Below are 19,889 nucleotides of genomic sequence, written 5' to 3'. Positions count from 1 at the left end.
GAAACTAAACTTGGCAACTTATCTGTGAAGCATTCCAGATGATATTTATTTGGCACTAGTAGTTTTAGGTTTAAAATACAGATTTTTATAATGCTGTTAAATTATACACATCTCCTGAAGAATGCAAGGAGAGTAAACAGTTCCAATCTTCGAAAAAGTCAAATTGCTTGAATATACAGCATTAAGGAAAAGACATGCAGGTAATTTTTTTTTTATAAAACGGACAATTTCTTCAAGCTACTTTTAAAAACTGTTAGAAAAACAAGACAGGAAGCAGACAATGATCAGATTATTTAAACACCCCCCCGCCACCCCCTCCCCAAATAGGCCGGCATGCATATATGCAGGAAAAACCTGACAACCAGGAAGAGGTAAAAATTGGTGATATCATGATGTCACCAAACAGTGGGCTAGAGAATCAATAAGCCTTTGGTTTAGAAAAAAACCAAATACATTCTAGAAGATTCTTACAACTAGAAGTAATCCCTAAGGACAAACTGATTAAAAATGAACAATAAAAACTAAAAAGTGTCATATCATCAAGTTCCAGATCCTCCTACACACTTTTCAAAGGTAGTAGATTGATAGGATGGCCCAATTCAGCAGGTTCAATATTTAATTTAAGACTTTCAATCTGATGGAGTGATGAGTCATTTCCAAAAGGAACCAACTATTATAATAATTTAATGGATAGCAGGCATTTTAAATGCAGCAGTGTCAGAAAGCCTGTAGGTAAATTGTACAGCCAATCTTAATACCATTGGAGAATAATTTTATGCAATTTAGTTCAGAAAAGAGTGATCTCAGATTGCCATGTAAAAAGATTTTGCAAATCCATTCCTTCGTCAGTTATGCAAAAAGCAGTGACATTTTACTGCTGTTAGTTCAGAGGAGAACTAAAGGCTTCTAGCCACAACTCTGATGCAGAAACTGAAACAGCAATCTAGTTTACTTTATTCTCCTTAATTTTCCCTCTTTTTTCCTACATTCCTACATCTGACAAAAATTTCTCCTTTCTCTTTCAGCCTTCTCATCCTTCCCAATCACATCCACCTGCATCCAACCCAGTTTCACCACTTTCCCCATTTCTCTTTTTCCATGACTGAAACAGGAAATATGGTGAAAACTGAAAAAATCCCCACCCTAATGAGAACTACTCCATTTCATTGCTGTTCTTCCAAACAAGGTAAACATTAAGATGTGTGTGACTTTTATCAAACAAAATCTGGCATTGACTCTGGGATTGGAGCTCCTTTTCACTTTCAGCTGTATCCTGCTATTGCTTTCTCTGCTTTGTTATTAGTTGAAACCCATAGCTTATTCTCAACCCTAATGAAGGTCTTAGAAGCAAAGAAAACACCTTTTTTGCAATCAATGCCCTATAACATACAACTATTCAGTTAAGCTTCTTTGAACCACTCATGAGTAGCATATGTTAAAACGACAAATATTTTGAGCCAAGTGTAACATATTAGCAAAATCCTAGCTTTTAGTCTCAATGAGTCCTAGACGATCCCAACACCCTGGCTTAATACTCAGCAGAAAAAGTATGGTATAAATAGCTATGTTGCAAACACCAGCTGTTAACAAATCACTTGCATTTGATAGTGCAGTGAATGGACACAAAAGCTTCCATTTCCATTCCACTTCAGAAACACATCCATACTCCTCTTAACCAAGCCCATAAATTACAATGGATTGTTTCTTACCAGCAAGGGCTGTGAGTAGAGTTCAAGCTGTGCTCTGTAAATTATGTCCTCCAATACCTCCTGGCCAAGCTCCCACTGACCATTATATCTAAAAAGTAAAGACAGATATTTATCTTCTGCATCTTATGAAAACAAACTTGTCCTTTTTTCTGCCCAAGTCCAGTTTTGCACTTCTCAGCTTATACATAAAATTAATCAACTGTATGCATACCACAGTGTACATTCACTTCTTTTAGCACTACAACATATTTTATTAACTTCTTGCTGTAACAAGAAAGCCCTTCCAGGTTACCTACAAACAAGGTAATCAGGACAAACTTCAAAAAAATGGGGTCACTATGCAAATGCTAATGCTACTTAGCAGAACTGAATTTGCTCTAGAAATGTCTTTTTGCTACCTCAGATGCTACTGACATTTAAGACTTGGTCTGCATTTCATCAGTTTGTCTTGGCATCCAAGCTCATTATGCTTGTGAATAGAAGGTATCTATGGTACTGGCAAGGTAGAAGAAACTGCAACTAGAAGCCTAACTCTTCTTCAGCACCTACTCCTGGCCCTTCATCCCTTAATTCAGTGCTGACAAAAATATTTTCAAATTATCTGTTGGCTGAATAAGCAAGTAATGAGAAATCCACTAATTGAGTACAAATTTGTGTTATGAGTCTAAATATTTTTTCAATTATAAAACAAGTGGCATTTATATTTTAATTCATTTAAAAGCAGACCTTTTTCTTTAAGTAAAAAAATCCTGTCCACTTACATGGCATAATAGACACCTGTGAGCAACTGCACCATGAAGTCAGGGTCTAACACCACTCTACCACAGTGTTCTTTCCAGCGTTTCTCATGCTGCCGTGGAAACCCACTCACACACAGCCTAAAAACAACACCATTACAATAAAGTATTAACTCCACAAAGACTACAAATGTCTTTATATCACAGAGATTTTAGTTATTTTCAAATTTATTTTTTAAAATATAAATACACAACATAGAACATTCTTATGTTGCATTCCTAATCACTAGAGCAGTTTTGTAGCAGTGCCTTGATATGCGGCTCGCTGATAGTCCAGTGCTACTCCCATGTAGCCACTAACTCCACCTGTTTTCCTCAAATCATAACCAGCTTCGAAAGAACAGGGGTGATAAGATGTTCTCTACTACCAGACAGGAGAATCTCCCTCAAATTCAGGAATTGAAACAAATTTTCCCTATAGGAAACATTTCAGTTGTACAAAAGAGAATTATGTCACCTCCCATCTAATGTATGATGACAGCATGCAAGTCACCTTACACCTAAAGTCAGATAACACATACTATAGGTTTGAGAGCTGCTCTTAGCTGCCTTGTAAGAAATATTTCTGACTCTTGAAAAAGGAGCCTGTCTTCCTATATACTGCCTACATTAAAACCAGGATAATTTATTAAATCTTTATTGCATCAGTTTACTGTCTGAATCTTCATCATGGAAGCAACACATAGCCACTGTTACATAGCAACTGTGCCACTGTCTCCAAAACAACAGAAATCCCTTGCACATAAAATGTTGTCTTGCTTCTCTAGTCAAAGAATGGATCTAATTTTCAGATGCATGAAAATGAAACATATCTGGCAAATTTAGCATAGCCACAACTCAAGTGAAAATGATGGAAGCATACCAAGAAACCAATCTATCCCATCAGAAAGCACTTTTCTTTACTGGATGAGTATCTGAAAGTCTAGATGACCCTGAAGACTACCTCAAAGGCAAGGGTCTTACCTGGAACCCATCGTACAAAGTGACTGGTAAGAAGAAGCAGGCATGTAGACAATAGCTGAATTGTAACACAGCATAAGAAAGCTCAGCACCTCAAACCTGGAAAGAGAGGAGCAAAATCTTGCGTTGTTTATAGTCTTAATATTTCACTGAAATTTAACACAAGAAATCTACAATTCGGTCTCAAAAAGCATCCTACAAGAAGAAGTGTCAGAAGTAAACACACAAATCTTTTAATCCTCTTTGATTATAATTCACAGACTTGAAACAGGCTATCAAAGGTTCACTATAAACACTTATTCTTCTGAAAATACAGAAAGCCATTAGCATATACAGGAACTATGGAGGGAAATGAGATACGGCATAATATTTGGCCCGTTATAGAAGTGGAAATGTCTGCAATGCATTCAAAATTATTTTATCAGTTTTCCCACTGCTATCTTTAGACACAGATAAAGCTAACAGTCATGAAACACCAGGACAATTTCTCTCACTCCTGGTCCTGTATATCCACTTAGCTGCATTTCCTTTTTTCAGTAGAAAAAGGAGTCATAGCCGATCCAAAGCTGAATTTTGTTACACTTCCAGGAAAAACTGAATAGACAGCCACAAAATGAAAGATATTCCTTGCAGACACAGAAATGACAGAGAAGTTATTCTTCAAAATTAACTAGCAGAAGAACATATAAGGATGGAACAAAGAAAAAGAAAATTATACTCAAGATTACTATGGTCGTTCTCTAGATTTATTTCTGAGCACTTAACGCTGAGAAAGGATTGATCACAAAATATTCTTGTTATGTTTAAGGACTTGTCTCCCTAGTGAAGCACCTTTAATATTAAGAGTACCTCCACCTACCGATTCTGTGCTGTGAAGGTTTCTCTTTGAGGATGAAGATCACTGTAAACTACTCTGATAAGATCGTGCTGACTTAATGCTCCTTCAGTTAAAGCCATGGATCCAATGGTAGAGGGCTAGAAGTAGGTGGTGGGAGGAAGGAAGGAAGAGGGAAAAGGAAGGAAGGAGGGGGGAGAAGTTAAGTCATAAGTAAAAATTCCCCAACAGCATTAAAGCTCCCAACTACCTAAGGCAAAATACACACTTTTCTTGTGATCTGTAAAAATGGAGATTACTGTGGAATACAGTAGATCTAAAAACATTACCTAGTTTCATTGTTATAAAGTGTACACACTTACAAGTAATACAACAGGTGAGAATAATTTTCAACTTTGATTCTTACATATCCATGTACAGTAATTTTGTCCTAATCATACAGACCTTTTGTCCAGAAACATTAGTGAAATAAAAACACAATTGCAAGTTCTAACTGAACTAAGGAAGAGTTAGAAGGAAGACTGCTTTTATGCTAACATGTAAGAGGTGAAAAAAAACAGTTGCAACTACAAAACTAACTCTCTTAAAAATGGGCAGTGAAAGATTTTTGAACATTTATATTCCTGTTCTTCTACAAATTCTGTAGGATTCTATTAAACTAACTGCAAGCTACAGACATTGAAAACTTACTACAGCAAGATGCATCTAAAATAGCCTGTGGCATCAAATGGATCCAGCTTCCATTCCTCTAATAGATCCAATTTTAATTTACCATAGTAGCTCTCTTACCTCATGATATATTGAGGGTTTAGATAATGAAGGGATGGTGAAAGACAAAACTTTGTTATTTCCATCTTTGTCAGCAATTTCCTGCATTAAAAACAAAACCAGAACTCAAACAGAAGTAAGGAGACAGGAGTCGGAATACCTTTCAGCTCTTAGAAAGAATTTAACAAATAAGTTATATGTCCTCATCTGATAAGACTGTTAACACCCCAGGGACTTTGTGCATTTGCAGAATATCAACAATATCAACATACATATTTAATAAGTGGGAAAATACCTCTATCACAAACTGCTCTGCAGAATTAGTGTGCAATGCTTAGAAAAACCCTCAACAGTGGCTCCTTAACCAGTGAGACTAAAGATACTGACACAGAAGGGCTGATGAGTCACTTGCTGACAATGGGTAGTATTTCATAATACATGTGCCACAGAGAAAAGGTGAAATCAAGGGGACTGGCAAAATTTCCCCAGGAGGAAACACACAGTTTTTTTTTCAAAGGCTTTCAAACTGGTCAGATTTTGTAGTTGCTAGGCTACTACATAAGCAAACCCTGCAGTTTTAAAAGGAAATATACTAGGAGCAATTACATAAGGCTACAACAAAAAGGAATCTAAAATCCTGCCTTTGCACTTTGTACAGCAAATTTTCAAACAATAAGCCCTAGTCATTCCAGTTTATGTAAAAGTTTAGCCCAGGGCAGCTTAGTACTTATAGCAGGCTTCAAGGATTATAATAGGAGAATGGCTGACAGAATTTGTCAGAACACAGAAGATTTATTCACCCCTTTCACTTTCTAATTATTCAGAAAATAACTTCACCCTCAGTCTATGTGCAGAAAAATATCAGCTTCATTAAAGAAAAAAAAAATTGTGGAAGCCATTGTTCATTTTGAGGTCTTTTTCTTTCTGAATAAGCAGAGAATGGAGAAATTACTGTCCTTAAAGAATATGAATTACCAACATGACTTTCAAATGAACTGCAGAACATTCATGAAAAAAAGGAAGGAATGATAAATGTTCTACTTCAATCCAACAGATAATACAAAAAATCCATTCCCAAGCAGTTTTCACTGTTTTTTTTTTTTCTATCAAAATAAATCTAAAATAACTAGATCTTCCAGTTGTTAAAGCTGATCTACAGACACATAACTAGAATACATTTTATTTTTAAGACTCACAGTTTGGCTATTCTGTGTCTTATATGTAGAAATACAACCCACAACTGAAAGAATTTATAATTACATTAGAGCAAAGGGTGATACTCAGTAGAGTATGTTTTATGGTCCTATGCCACAGAAATTCCCACTGGAGAATGCCTCTTGTGGCAGTATTGCTGAATTTATCAAACAGCCTCATAACATTACAAAAGAAAACATTTCCAGGCCAGGGTAAGGATATAAAAAAACTGATTTTACTTCCAACAGCCAAATGTAATAATTTACAGTTACTTTTACTTATTCTTAGAACCACAGTTCCCCTCAAGACAATTATCTGACTCAAATGGACACATGCATACATCTGAGTGCTCACATGCAGAGTGGCTTCATCATCACGCTACCCTTAAAAAAAAAGATATGTTCAGAGTACGTGGGAGGGCAGGGGAAGTGACACATCAAGACTGACTAAGCATATGATCCTGACAATCATAAAAAGTCATATTTTGCAACATTAAAAGGGGCTACCTAATTTCCTTACAAACAGAAGTATATAAAGGTTTGAGAAAACCCATGAGATTATTCTTTTCAGTGAAAATGCTTTTTCTAAAAAGATAATTTAAAAATACGTATTTGTGCAAACACTTCTTTACTAAACCTTCATTATATTATGCTTTTCTCTGTATTAAATACACTTTCCTTTAAGTGTATTTTAATTTTAAATATGTTATTCCAATAATTTACTTTATTCCTAGCGGTCAGTGATGCAAAACTTCAGATCAAAGCTTTCCTCAGCCATTCCCACTCATCTCACTTACCAGGTTGTAAATGCCAAGCAGCAATGCCTCAATACAGCCATTACTCTGCCTATCCCTGCTGGCAGTGAGACGCAGATAAACCCAGATCAGCTCTGGCAAAAACTGCAGCGTGAATCTCTTGAGTCGAACTTCAGAACTCCGATAAAGTTCAAAGAGCTGGTGGCAAACAGGCTCCATGAGCTGTGGAAAGGCAAAAAAGCTAATCACTTACTGGCAGGCTTCTCTAAAAAGGGAGAGTGAAACAACAAATCTAGGGGCTATATCATACAGCCACTGCAGCCAGTAAAAATTGCATTCCCTGCTGGCAAGTGAGTGAATGAATCACACTGGTATCTGCGTTCTGTTTAAGGAGATCCATAAGGACAGACCTGGGGGGCACTGGAATGCAGTATTTGGACATGTGGCCACTACAGCCACTACTATGTGTGCTTTGTGAAGATTCTTCCCTAGGGCAGTCAGTACAAGATTTCTTTTCTGTACCAGTACTAATTTAAGGCGTGTGACAGACACGTGGTTTGAACTATGTGCACTGTAAAAGTTTAGTGCAGTTGTAAGGTCTATGAAAGTACAAAGGTTAAAGATCAGCTGCTAATGACAAGTCCATTGACAGAAATATGAATTAATTTCTTACCTACACCTTTTGGGTTTCAAAATCAATAACTGAGTGTGTTCATTACAATGCAAACTGATCTTTTAAATTTGGGTTGCAGTTCAGGTTTCACTACAAGAATGAAAATAAAGGCCCCTATCAAGTCAGTGTGATAAAAGCATGAGGTAAACCTGCCATTTTAAGAGCCTACAATGCTAAACCAATACTTAAGATTCATCCATGGAACTGTCAGGAAACAGCAGAAAGAACCACACTGAACAGTCGCATTCTTTTCCATGACTAATTAAGTTTTTATTACCAAAAGCAAAACTTGAGGGAAAAAAATTGAAAAAAAAATTTTAATTTTCCAAGACAAATTTTTATAAGGTTTGTGACCACTATCTAATATTGTACTGTACCAAACAGGATGATCTGACATAAGGAAAATATTTATGGGATTCACTGTCCAAAAAGACAGAGGCATACGTATAACCTAAGACATCAATATTCATATAGAAGAGCTACAGAGAAAGAAAACAGAGGCCAGAATCTCAAGTCTTCTAACAGTACATGCTTCATGCAGCTCCCTTAGACATACAGATTAGGTAAGGCATATATGACCCTCCTCCCACCCTCAGGCATATGCACCTGGGACTTTCAGAGCATTAGCAGCACATTCCATGGACTTTGATGCATTCTTTTTTCATTTATTTGTCTATTCATCATAAATTTCCTGTAGAATTGAGAGTCACACTTCTGCTATGTCACACAAAGATACATTTCTGTGGTTTATTGTGAACCATCCATTTTCCTAAAAAAACTGAGGAGTCCCTTGCTAACAGCAGAGGGACCAACATTTCTGCAAGTGAATAGCTGGAATGTTTGATAAATGTGCAATGCCATAAAGCTCTACAAATATACAACTTCACATACCTATATTTACACTTAGATATTCTATACTGGTATATCACAAACATAAATTTGACAGAATTATCTATTAAGAGAGCATCACCCAGGAAACAGTTTCATTTCCAACACAAAGTATTCTGGTCAATGTAGCACACCATATTTAACCACTGATTACGTAAGCCATAACATGACATTTACGTAAAATAAAACTCAGCTGTCAGAGAAATCTCTTCTAAAGCAAGGCTCTGGTGTAAGTACCTTGTGTAACAAGGCTTCTGATTGACAGACTTGTTACTCTAAGCTAGAAGCCAGCTGTTACAACAGAAGCAAAGAGAGACTCTGCAAGGAGAGCCAAGAAAGATGACATTGACAAAGTTGATACAGAATGAGAGAAGCCCAGTAATTTAGAACAAATAGATTTGTACAAGTCATATAAATCTGTCTGTCTACACACATACACATCTCTATTTATATTCATATATAGAAAGATAGAAAGATATAAAATAACCAACCACTTAAGTTTTGGCTTGGGATCTAAATGAAATTAGAAGTCTGTAAAGCTTATATTAAAATCACTTAAGGGAAAAAATGATACAGCTTTCTGGTAGTATATTTATTCCAGTACTTCATACATGTATAGCACTTTATGTTCAAAACAGGCATAAGTATATCCTTTCTTAATGATTAATTACTTAATTGAAACTCCTATCTAAAAGTGACAATAATTATTAAAACCAACTATTACAGTAAATGTTCTAATCCTCAGAAATAGAACTGTATCCTTGCTTTATGAAAGGCCTAACATATTTCTATGTTCAAATTTATGAAGTGGTTAATAAGTAATTCGGACATCACTAAATAAATTTATAGATATTTCTTTAAAAGAAAATATGATCAAGAAGAGGACAGAAAGAAAAAGAAACCTCTGAAAACAAAACATGCAAGTGTATCTGCAGTGAGCTGACAAGTGCAAGGAAAGCTAAAAATAGTATTTGAAACCAGATATATACAATGGCAATGCTATAAATAGTACTCATATTAGATTAGAGATGACAGCAGCCTAAAGCTGTTTCCTATTTGAAATTAGCCAGTCTAATCCAAGTACCATTAAAAATAGTGGAAAAGAAAAATTTATTTTAGCTAATTTATTTTAGCTAAGTCAGATGCCACTCAACCAGAGCAGTTACTAAGTTTATTCTACAAATTAAATTATTCAAATTAAATTTTTATAAAATTAGCCTTTTAAGACTAGGGAGACATTCTCCCTAGAAAGATACAAGCAATATCCAGTCAGTGGTGCTGCAAGCATTCAAATTCTCCTTTTTTTTAGTAGTTGTCATATTTGTTGTGGAAAATGTTTAGCAACTGCAATTACTTAGGTAAAAACCTGCGACTACTATAGCACTTCTGGTGTGTTCAGAGCTGTAAGAAAAGCTGTAACCTTTTTCCACAAGAAAAAGATGCCATCACAAAGATGCCACAACACCAATAATTTCAACAGCACAAACACCTAGGATTTTCCTATCAAAGTACAGTATGACAGTCTCCCACCTGGAAACACAAAATTTGACACTCTGAGAAAGAACAAATGTTTTCCTTGCATCCTACTTATCTGGCTTTCCAAAGAGCCAGCCTCTTCCAAGTAATTCTCTGAATACACATACTGAGAAGACATGGATAAACAGAGGAAATGGAGCTTTTGTCATCAGTAATGGGTGTACACATGAACTGGAACATATTTTTTAATCTCTAAGATCTTTCACTCCAAAGTTAAAGCATACTGAGTAGCACAGAAGTCAGAAAAAAATCCAAAGTAAAATATCTCTTACAGTCAACAAATGACATTTTCACTAGCTTAAACATGCAGCAAGCGTCAGTGATCTAATTTTCACTCTTCACTTTATACCTCAAAGAGATACAAACTGATCAAGTTTTAAGGAAGATGATGAATAGCCTTCCTCTGGGTTATTTTACAAGATTTCCAACTCCTAAGAGTAGTATCTTGAAGTTAAATGTAATGCTTTAAAAAATGTATGACAAATACTGGAAATATTTGTCTTTTTGAAGAATTCAGTTGTAGAAAATAAAATGTTCTTACTTTAGACTTAAGTATAACATAATGGGTGAAACCATTTATTATTTCAAGAGTACTGGGTCTGGGCTTGCTTGGCATTACAAAGGTGAGCTCACTCAGTTTTACAGCTGCCCTGAGTTAAACCTAATTAGCACCACATGGATATTCAATATTTGAATTTCAGTAGAGCAGTAACTTGACATCCACAGAGTATTGTCTACAGTATTGTCTACAGCCATAAACCAATCCTAAAAATTATAAAACTATCTGAAAAATAGTACTTCAAAAGCACTTTACTTGTGAATTCCTATACTACACAAAAATCAATGGATTATTCAGTTAAATTAGCTGTTTATAAGCAAGATAACTCTCTACACTTTATGCAAATTTCTGCTCCAGTCATCTTTGTCTTCAAAAACATCAGGGCACTTCCTCAAAGGCAAACAGCAACAACTGTATTTAACTTGTCAATATGCTTGTCTTCATTTAATAGCTCACAGACAACAGACCCCTGCTGAGGTGGGAGAGAAACAGCTTTGTTGTTTGGTTCCTAAATATGCTGATTCCATGTTAAATTAATAATCCTGGTCTTATCAAGATAGAATGATGTGATTCTAGAAAAATTCGTGTTTGCCCTAAAGTTTGCCTCTTTCTAGAAGTTTTAAAAATCAGTCAACTTTATTATTAAATTGCACGAAAGATTTACTTGCCCATCAAGTTTAAGAATCCAGAAAGTATATTTTTATAATAGTCTACCACATGTACTTAATCTTCATAAGCCATGAATTACCCTTCTAACAAATAATGCCCTATAAAGCATATTAAAACTCCCTCTCATTTAGAGACAAATATTACTACAGAATTATGTAAAGTAATGAATTCACTTTGGTTATATTCCTCACAAGCAAATACTTTGGAAGAAGTACAACAAGGAAATACATTCTGCCTTAACAAGTAGAACCTGAAGCTGGACATCTTTGTGTCTAGGATTGCTTATTTTACATGTGGTATCAGAATCAGGCCCAAACAACAACAGCTGTTTCAAAGAGTAAAATTTGACAAGCATCAGTGAGCAGTAACATAGGATCACTCTAAAAAGATACCCTTTTTGCAAATCTCGGTCTTTGCTCTTTTAATAAAATAAATTAAATGCTTATTCTCAAAGCAATTAGATGCTTTTACATTTTCAGGAGTCTACACAAACACAAATGCATAAACAGCAGCAATGATGGCTTCAGATTGAAGAGAGAATAACAGCAGCTTTCCAACACAAAGAAAAAGGTCACTATGCAGGTTATTTATAATACTGAAATGAAGCTGACAGCTATGAAGCCTTTTTTTTTTTTTTTTAATTGCATGAGCATTATGCAACCTCCTTGAAGCTCAATCAAGCATTTGGCTTTCTAAAACAGCTGAGCTGTACTTGGGAAAATAAAGAACTTCCTTGCTGTGTACACTACCCATTTAACTTATAAATATATGAGAAGTCACAGATGATACACCAAGTATTTGTAAGCATTTTATCTAAAGTAGTTGACATGCCAGGGAATGGTATGCTTGCACAATTTATTCAGAAGTTATTTTTCACACACTTGCCCAGAAATGCTCCTCATAGAAGCCAATGGGTTGGAAAGCTCAGTTTCACGTCACTTGCAAAATAAATTATGTACAAGGGTAAGCCAAGTTTTCATTGTGTCTATTTATATTTTGGGGCCCTGGTTCTGCTCTTGTTTACAGCAGGCTAAACCAAATTACACAAAAGTGATACTAGTATAAGCACAAGATCTTCTTATCTTAACAGCATTTAAAAAATTGATTCCATCTTCCACTGTGGTAAGCCACCACACAAGAAGTACATTGGCCTTTTTGAGTTTCACTGTAAGGCCTACTTTGTCTCAGTTATGACTGAAAGGTGGTTTCTGGGAACTGAAAAAAAAATAAATTAAAAAAAAAAAAAAAACAGACTTGAACCCCCCCCTAAAAAAAAAACACCACCAAAAAAAAAAAAAACCAACCAAACCAAAACACCAAACCATACCAAAAAAACCACAACAATCAGCTGAGGCTAGGAGAACCAGCAGACAGCATAAGCATTATTTTTGGAAGCAGATGAGATCGTGTCTTACTAGAAAGGCATTAAAGTAACTGTCAGAAAACGAGAGACTAAACAGAGGGATGATACCCATGTTGGTCTACATCAACAAAAAGAATCAATCCTCCTCTCATTTAGTTTCTCCAGTTTCAGTTGTAGAGGTGAAAGATCCAGGAATGAGAATAAAACCAGTTTTTTAAAATCTCCTACCTCATTGTTGGGGTCTTGAATGACCTTATAAAGAGCTGGTACCAGTGGTTTTTTTCGGTGCAATGTAGCTGCATAGCTGGAAATTTGTGATTCAGGTAATGCCTAAAGGGAAAAACAAAAAAAGGTTACCCAGACCAATAAATAGTCAGGGTATTCAAGATCTCCACAAAAGAATGAAATCTCATCCCAACATCCGAGGAAAGTCCTGAAGTTCAGTAAATTTTAAATTTTCAGACTTGCAACCTAATTGTTGAGTACAAGTCCTCTGTACAAATAGCATTTGGGAGCACATAACCACTTTCAGGGTTAAATCCAAAAGCAGTTTATTTTAATCTTCCATAAATCATTTGCTCTAGTATAGTATGAGGACTCTTTCATGATAGCCTGTATTTAACAGCATCTTTTTGAAAACTTTATCAAATCAACTCAACTTACTTAAGAGGTGTTGAGAGTATAGAATGAGCATGGACAGCCTCGAGTCTTCCCCAAGCAACCATGTTTATGGATTTTGCATCCTCGGAACTTAAGCAAATTTCCAACAACAGCACATAATGACTTACTCTCATCAATGGTGTGAGGAACTACTAATTCTTAATTTAAATAACAGACTACTTTCTTATCAGTCATGAAATCATGTTTTCTTGTTTATGTATTATCCTGTATTCCACGAAACATAATTATCAACATGCAAAATAGCTTAAAAATACTTCAAATTCTTCATGATGAAACAATTAATCTTATGCAGATCATGGGGGGAAAAAGTAAAGTATTTTTCTTTGATTTTTTTTAGAGTCCAAATAAATATATACTAATTATTTTTTCATTAAAAGGTTCCTCAATTGTAAATTTGGGTTGCGTTATCCAGCTGTTAGTTAAATTCTATCAGCTTGACCTACGCAGAATACACATTTAGAAGACCACATTGCTATTGCAGTATCCTGCTCTACAATAATAAAAAATAAAAATAAACTACTATTAGAATTATGCATTACGTATTATTTACCAGTCAACTCAATTACATAGACCTTTGCATGCTTTATGCATATAAGAAATTGAAAGATCAAGTAATAGATATTTAAATTGTTAATTATTTGATATTAAAAAACCCCATGCTATGTTTGGTGGCATTAAGCCAATGGTTTTAGATATCATTAATCTTCTCAGTTCACCTTGAATTCTGACAGCCATTCTTCCACCACACCTCGTTCTGATCCCAGCATTTTCTTACTTCTTTTGCTTCTCTCTTACCTTTAAAAGAAAAAGAAAGAAGTTAAATATTAGTTATGATAGGAAAACTAATTTTTTACAATCCTACCCAATGAAAAGCTGTCAATATCTTTCCAATTAAATTATATAATACAAAACAATTAAAAAAAATTGCATTTTGGACAATCAGTCCCATTTTTAATAGTAATTTAACGGTCTTCTTTGTTTAGTCTAAAATGCTGTGCATAAATGGGGAAGGAGGAAAAAGAAGGATTCAGTGCTTCAGTTGTCTTTCAGTTGTGGTTTGAAAATTATTTAGGCTCAACAAAAAATTATATGAATTATATGTTTGACATACAAGTTACATCACGGAAGTGCTACAATAAATGACCTTTTAATAGACAGACTACATGACTGGAATCATCAATGCTCTTCTCAGAACTTACTTGCTTTGAGTTCTGAAAGATTTGAATTTAAGAACAATCAGTATTTGTTAAATGAAAAGTGAAGTGAAATAAGATTTTTTGAGTTAATGTATCATTTTTTCAATGGCCCTTGGCAGGAAGTCATTAAGAGAATACCAACTCTCTTGTGGGCCATGAACTGCTTCAGATTTCTAAAGCATGTTTAAACATACTAAAATACAATAAATTCAGAAATAACATTAATTTAAATTCAAGTAACACTTGAGTGATTTGTTTCAGCAGAAGCACTGAAAAATAATTCTGTAAAATAACAGCACTAATTAGATCTGCAAACTAAAGTATACAAAGACATCCTGATACCATGTCAGAATGATACATGTATATAATTTAATTTAAATCATCATAGCACATGCTACAGAAGAAGATGAGTTCTAGTTCACTCTACCCAGAAAAAAAACCTGCAACATTAAACTTTACCTCTTTAAAAAAGTCAATTTTCTAAAGGAGGAAGAGGAGAAGGAATGCAGAAATTTTTCAACCTGGGATGCATTTGTCAAGCTTTCAAGTACTGCCCCGTTTTCTAAAAGATAAAAAAAAATATGATGATCACAAAATCAGGAAAAAATATAATAAAGTAAAACAAGCATTCATGTAAACATTTTTTGGCCTTACAAATTGAAGTTTACCAAATCCTCCAAAGTCCGCATGAATCCTTGAATCCCTCTGCAGTAAAGCAATAAAAAAAAGCTCAGTCTTTTACCAGGAGGAAGGGAGGAACTGCCTTCATCCAAAAAACGGCTTTTGTCATTTACATAGAAAATACTTCCATATTAGTGATGCACAGTACTTACAAAGAACAGTGTAAGATGAAAGAAGAAAGTAATAATTTTATAAAATGTGAACTGAATTCATACCCTGACTTTAGAGAACATGTAATTCTTAAACTGAATATATTAAAGACTCTCCCATACTATTATTTCTTAGGTACCTATTCCTTACAGAGCCAAAATTTCAGTGCTGTCATGAAAATCATGTATTACACCTAAGTTCACCTTTTGCTGAAGAATCCCTTCACAGTGACCCTGAGGAAAACAACTCAGAGAGGAGCAAACTTCAGGTATATTAGTGGTTCTGCCATGCATTGAGCTTCAAGCATCTCTACTAGGGAACTTCTTTCAGTGTAAATCAGCATCAGCTTGAGGACCACAACTGCTGTATCAATACAGAAGCAATCCACATCTGGTCTGGCTATGGTCACTGCAGGTTCAGTTTTAGGACAAATCATCTCTCCCTTTCAAATTATTTGCCTGGATTTCAAAGCCATTTTTAAGGACTTGTACAAAGAGGCAAGCCAGGCAGCTGCTGGACTGCCAGCACACAGGCTGCACTGCCCCTGCCCAGGAGCACTGAGGAAAGCAGGGTGTGTGAGCCCCTCAGCTCGGGCCCCATCCCGCTCCAGCCGGGCTGGGCTGCACTGCAACTTGGACACTGCTCCAGAGGCACATGGGCTGCTGGCTATACCTCTGGGGGGAAAAATATAAATGTATCAAACACTGTAGGTGTGTTCCTAAAGTAAATTTGTTCAATACATTAAGCCCTGTGCATATTTATTCAAGGTTGAAGTAGCCTGAACCAAGAGTATTGGATTTCATTTCCAGAGTGTTCACATCTCTCCCAAAGCAAACAAAATACAGGGAATATAAGAGATTTCTCATGTTTATTTAAAAACCATTATAATTTTTTCTACTGCGATTCAAAGGTTCTTACATAGGAAATATAAAAAACTAATCAAAAATGTAGTTATTAGTAACAGTAATAATAAAACATATCAAAATATTTTTTACAACTGGTCTGATGAAGATTTCTTAAATACTGAACAAGTAAGCAAGTTTGAATTCATATTAAAGCATGGAACAGGAAAAGTTATAGTTAGGAATGCAGTCACCCAATGTTAAAATCAAATACAAAAAAATCAATTACCAAAAAGCTTCCCCATAAAAGCACTTGAAATGGTAGTTTAAATGTGTTCTTCTAAATGTACTCATTTGGTATAAACAAGCAGAATATGGCACATAAGACTATTATATTACACCTGGAATCTTTCTGCTTAGTATTAGAGCTATAATACTCTGTTCTGAAGGAAGTTAGTCTTGCACTGTGCATTTGTCAATTACAGTTAAGAAACAAAATTTTACCAAATCAGAGCACTCTCCTTGATCATGCTATGCACACAAATCATAGAATCATCTTTATTGGAAAAGACCTTTAAGACTGTTGAGTCCAACCACTGTTCAACACAGCACTGCCAACTCCACCAATATACCACATCCTTCAGTGGTCACAGCTACATCAGTTTTTACATCCCTCCAGGGATGGTGAATTCACCATTCTCAATATTTTTGCCTTTGAAAATATATAAGTCTAAAAAAAAAGTTTGTTCCAACAATATACTAGTAGAATAATGAAACTTAAAACTCTGACTCCCCAAGAATTTCTCACTACAATAAAAGAAATAAAAAAGGGTTTAATCAACTATGCTCATCAAAGAGCTTGTTTTCCACTTACACTTAGAAAAAACACATACTGAATACATTTTTATTTACCAGTCTGCATTTAAACCAAGACTAACCAAGATCAATCTGCAACAGCAAAGTGATTACCCAGATAAACTCAGCCAGTATCACTTGCTACACTATCAACTATAACAGTAGGGATTAGAATGAAAAAAAAAATGCCACTGATTAGATATTCATAATGTATGATATTTAAGAAGATATGATTATTCAAGTATGTAGAGGTCTTTTTGTTGGTGGCCTGTATTTTATTCAGGGTTTTTGTTTGTATGTTTGTTTTAAAGAGGCCAGTAGTTTATACAGGTTTAAACATACATGGGAGAGATTACATTACAGGACACACCCTTCAAAATGAGTCCAGTTCTTGGCCATTATATACTAGATGGCATGATACACACAAGGCAATTTTTTGTACTTATATATTTTTTGTATTATATATTTTTGCCTTAGAGGCCATAAGAAGAATAATTTGCAATTAAAACCTGAAGTGTGTCAGCCAAAAGAATAAAGCTTCATGCTACATGACTTCTTACCAGTGCCACTTGTATAAGAAAACATTATGAACTGACAAGTCTAAAAGAACAGAAAATTCCATTATCAATTATAGCTTGTTCTTCCAAGCTATGTAAACACTCCTCTCATATCTATAAGTCACTACTGAGCATGGAAAGAAACATATTTGAAGAAAGATTTTTCCATGCTGCTTCTGTAAAAAAAGTAGCATGGAAAGCATCAAGAATGCATCCTTAATCTGAACTAAACATACGTTCAGTTTCTTTGATTTAGCAAGGTCATAGCTCTGTAAAAAGAGCACCTGTGTTAAACATGGTTAACACTCTGGAAAGCAGAATGGATAGAAGGCAACATAAGATGAGGTGGTCAGAAATACACAGGAAAGAAGATTCCCCACCACACACCCACACTAATGAGACTGGGAAACTCTGGAGGAAGAAAACCAGGCAACATGCTGATAAATGCAGATAACAAAAGCACAATCTGAACTTCTCGTGATGAGCTATTCCTGAATGCAGAGGTGTAAAAGACTAAATGGATAAAGACTAGATAATACATTTGATGATGCAATGAAAATATCTGTTCAGGAATGCATCAGCAGCAGAAAATAAATCAAGATGCTTGATTACACAAAGTCATTTAAAGTAAATTTGAAAACATGAAATAGTGTATACAAAACTGGTAATATGCTCCTATATTAAATACTGGCCTACATTTGAGGCAAACAAAAGAAATACGTATATGACAGAAAAATGTCGAAGAAGCAGTTGAAGACAAGGATTGTGAAAAATAACTTCTAACCTGGATATGGGAATAACATTTTTAAAACAGAGAAATAAAGAGCTCCGTGTCTTAGAAGTACGTGGAGTTGAGTGGTTGAGAAGGCAGAATGGACTTCTTCTTTTTGTAATAGAGTAATAAAAAATAAAATGTTTGAATGCACCAAGATGTAAATCTTAGACTGTTAAAAATGTACTGTTTCTCACACCAAGTTACCATGAAATATCATGAGGACAATAAGAAGCTATTGCAGATGAACATTGTAACACCTGTTTTACATAGTTACTTCTGTGGTAAAACAAGAAGAGTAAAGAAGAAAACTTAATGGTGTAAACTAGCACTTCACTGACATGCTTTACAAAAAAACTTCTCTTAAAAGCAACTTCTTGTTTAACTACTCAGTATATAGGTCCAGCTACTCTGAAGTTATATACCAGAAGATATTAAACTGCCACAATATGGTCTGTTTCCACACTAGAAAATGGTCTGACTCTCACATTGATCTAATCCCAAGAAAAAATAAAATCAGCCTTGGAAATGTTCCATTTTGGTGGATGACTTCTTGTACTTACTTAAAAGTATATGTATTGTAATATACATCTCTTATGATAAATATAATACAAATACCATTGTGATTTCCCTGTATCTATATACATAAACCAGAATCCTATTTAGTCGACACTTGCATAAACTGTCATTTTGGTAAGAACATAAAATAATAAATTTTAAAACTATTGTCCTCAACAAATCAGAGCTACAACTACAACTTGCCATTTCAAAGAGGTTCAAACACTCTGCCAGAATTCTCTTGGCCATACAGCTACACAGTACAGAGAAATAAGGTAAAATCTGACAAAGACAGAAAGAAGTAAAACCTCCTTGGCAAACTTATTAATTTAAATTGTCATCTCAAACTTTCTCCTTAATAGAAAGGACAATCTTCCAACTTTAGTTTTTAGGTAATTTAATTGCAAGTTTCAGCAGACAGGCATGCATTCCAACTTTAAAATATAAATGCTGATGTATTCTTTACGTGGGATTTTGGTTGCCAGCCTTATTAGACAAGCCTTAGTCATGCAAAACAACTTGGATAAGACATTACTTCCCTGCCCACTCTGACTCTCTATTAAAAACGAGGCTAAAAAGCTTTCTTTTTGGATATCAGCAACAAAGAAAGTTATGTGAAAACAATGGGAGAAAGCCTTACCACAGAGAAGTCAAAGATGATTGATAATAGTCTTGTAAACTTTCATGGTACCATACTTGCACAGTAAAACCCATTTCTTATCAAAAAGGTCACATCAATTTCAGCAGCTGCCAAAAAAGTGGTAAAGAAAAGCTATAGCCTATCTGTTCCAAAAAGTCCTACAGTGAAACTGCTTTACAGATACAAAATTGCTGAAGACAAACAATTAGGGCAGTGGGAATGAAAATACAATACTGATAATAGACACTATAT

General features: G+C 35.0%; 1 protein-coding gene across 4 annotated transcripts in view; it reads right to left on the bottom strand.

The window, feature by feature from the left end:
- The window catches only part of HYCC2 (hyccin PI4KA lipid kinase complex subunit 2), a 50,318-nt gene that overhangs the window by 16,338 nt on the left and 14,091 nt on the right, over positions 1-19,889 (bottom strand). For 3 of the 4 annotated variants that reach the window (XM_021555437.4, XM_021555435.3, XM_021555439.3), the window contains exons 3-11: positions 15,042-15,144; positions 14,103-14,181; positions 12,934-13,035; positions 7,060-7,239; positions 5,091-5,171; positions 4,326-4,441; positions 3,470-3,565; positions 2,471-2,587; positions 1,710-1,797 (exon numbers count right to left, since the gene is read on the bottom strand). In XM_021555437.4, the coding sequence (XP_021411112.3) occupies positions 1,710-1,797; positions 2,471-2,587; positions 3,470-3,565; positions 4,326-4,441; positions 5,091-5,171; positions 7,060-7,239; positions 12,934-13,035; positions 14,103-14,153 (831 nt within the window). In that variant the 5' untranslated portion in view covers positions 14,154-14,181; positions 15,042-15,144. Of the gene's footprint in view, positions 1-1,709; positions 1,798-2,470; positions 2,588-3,469; positions 3,566-4,325; positions 4,442-5,090; positions 5,172-7,059; positions 7,240-12,933; positions 13,036-14,102; positions 14,182-15,041; positions 15,145-19,637; positions 19,745-19,889 lie in introns of all 4 variants that reach the window. The other variant, XM_085584568.1, reaches the window with a different exon arrangement.

Source organism: Lonchura striata, chromosome 7 (assembly GCF_050655825.1).
Source record: "Lonchura striata isolate lonStrDom1 chromosome 7, ASM5065582v1, whole genome shotgun sequence".
NCBI lineage: Eukaryota > Metazoa > Chordata > Aves > Passeriformes > Estrildidae > Lonchura > Lonchura striata.
This window is presented reverse-complemented; position numbering and strand designations above follow the sequence as displayed.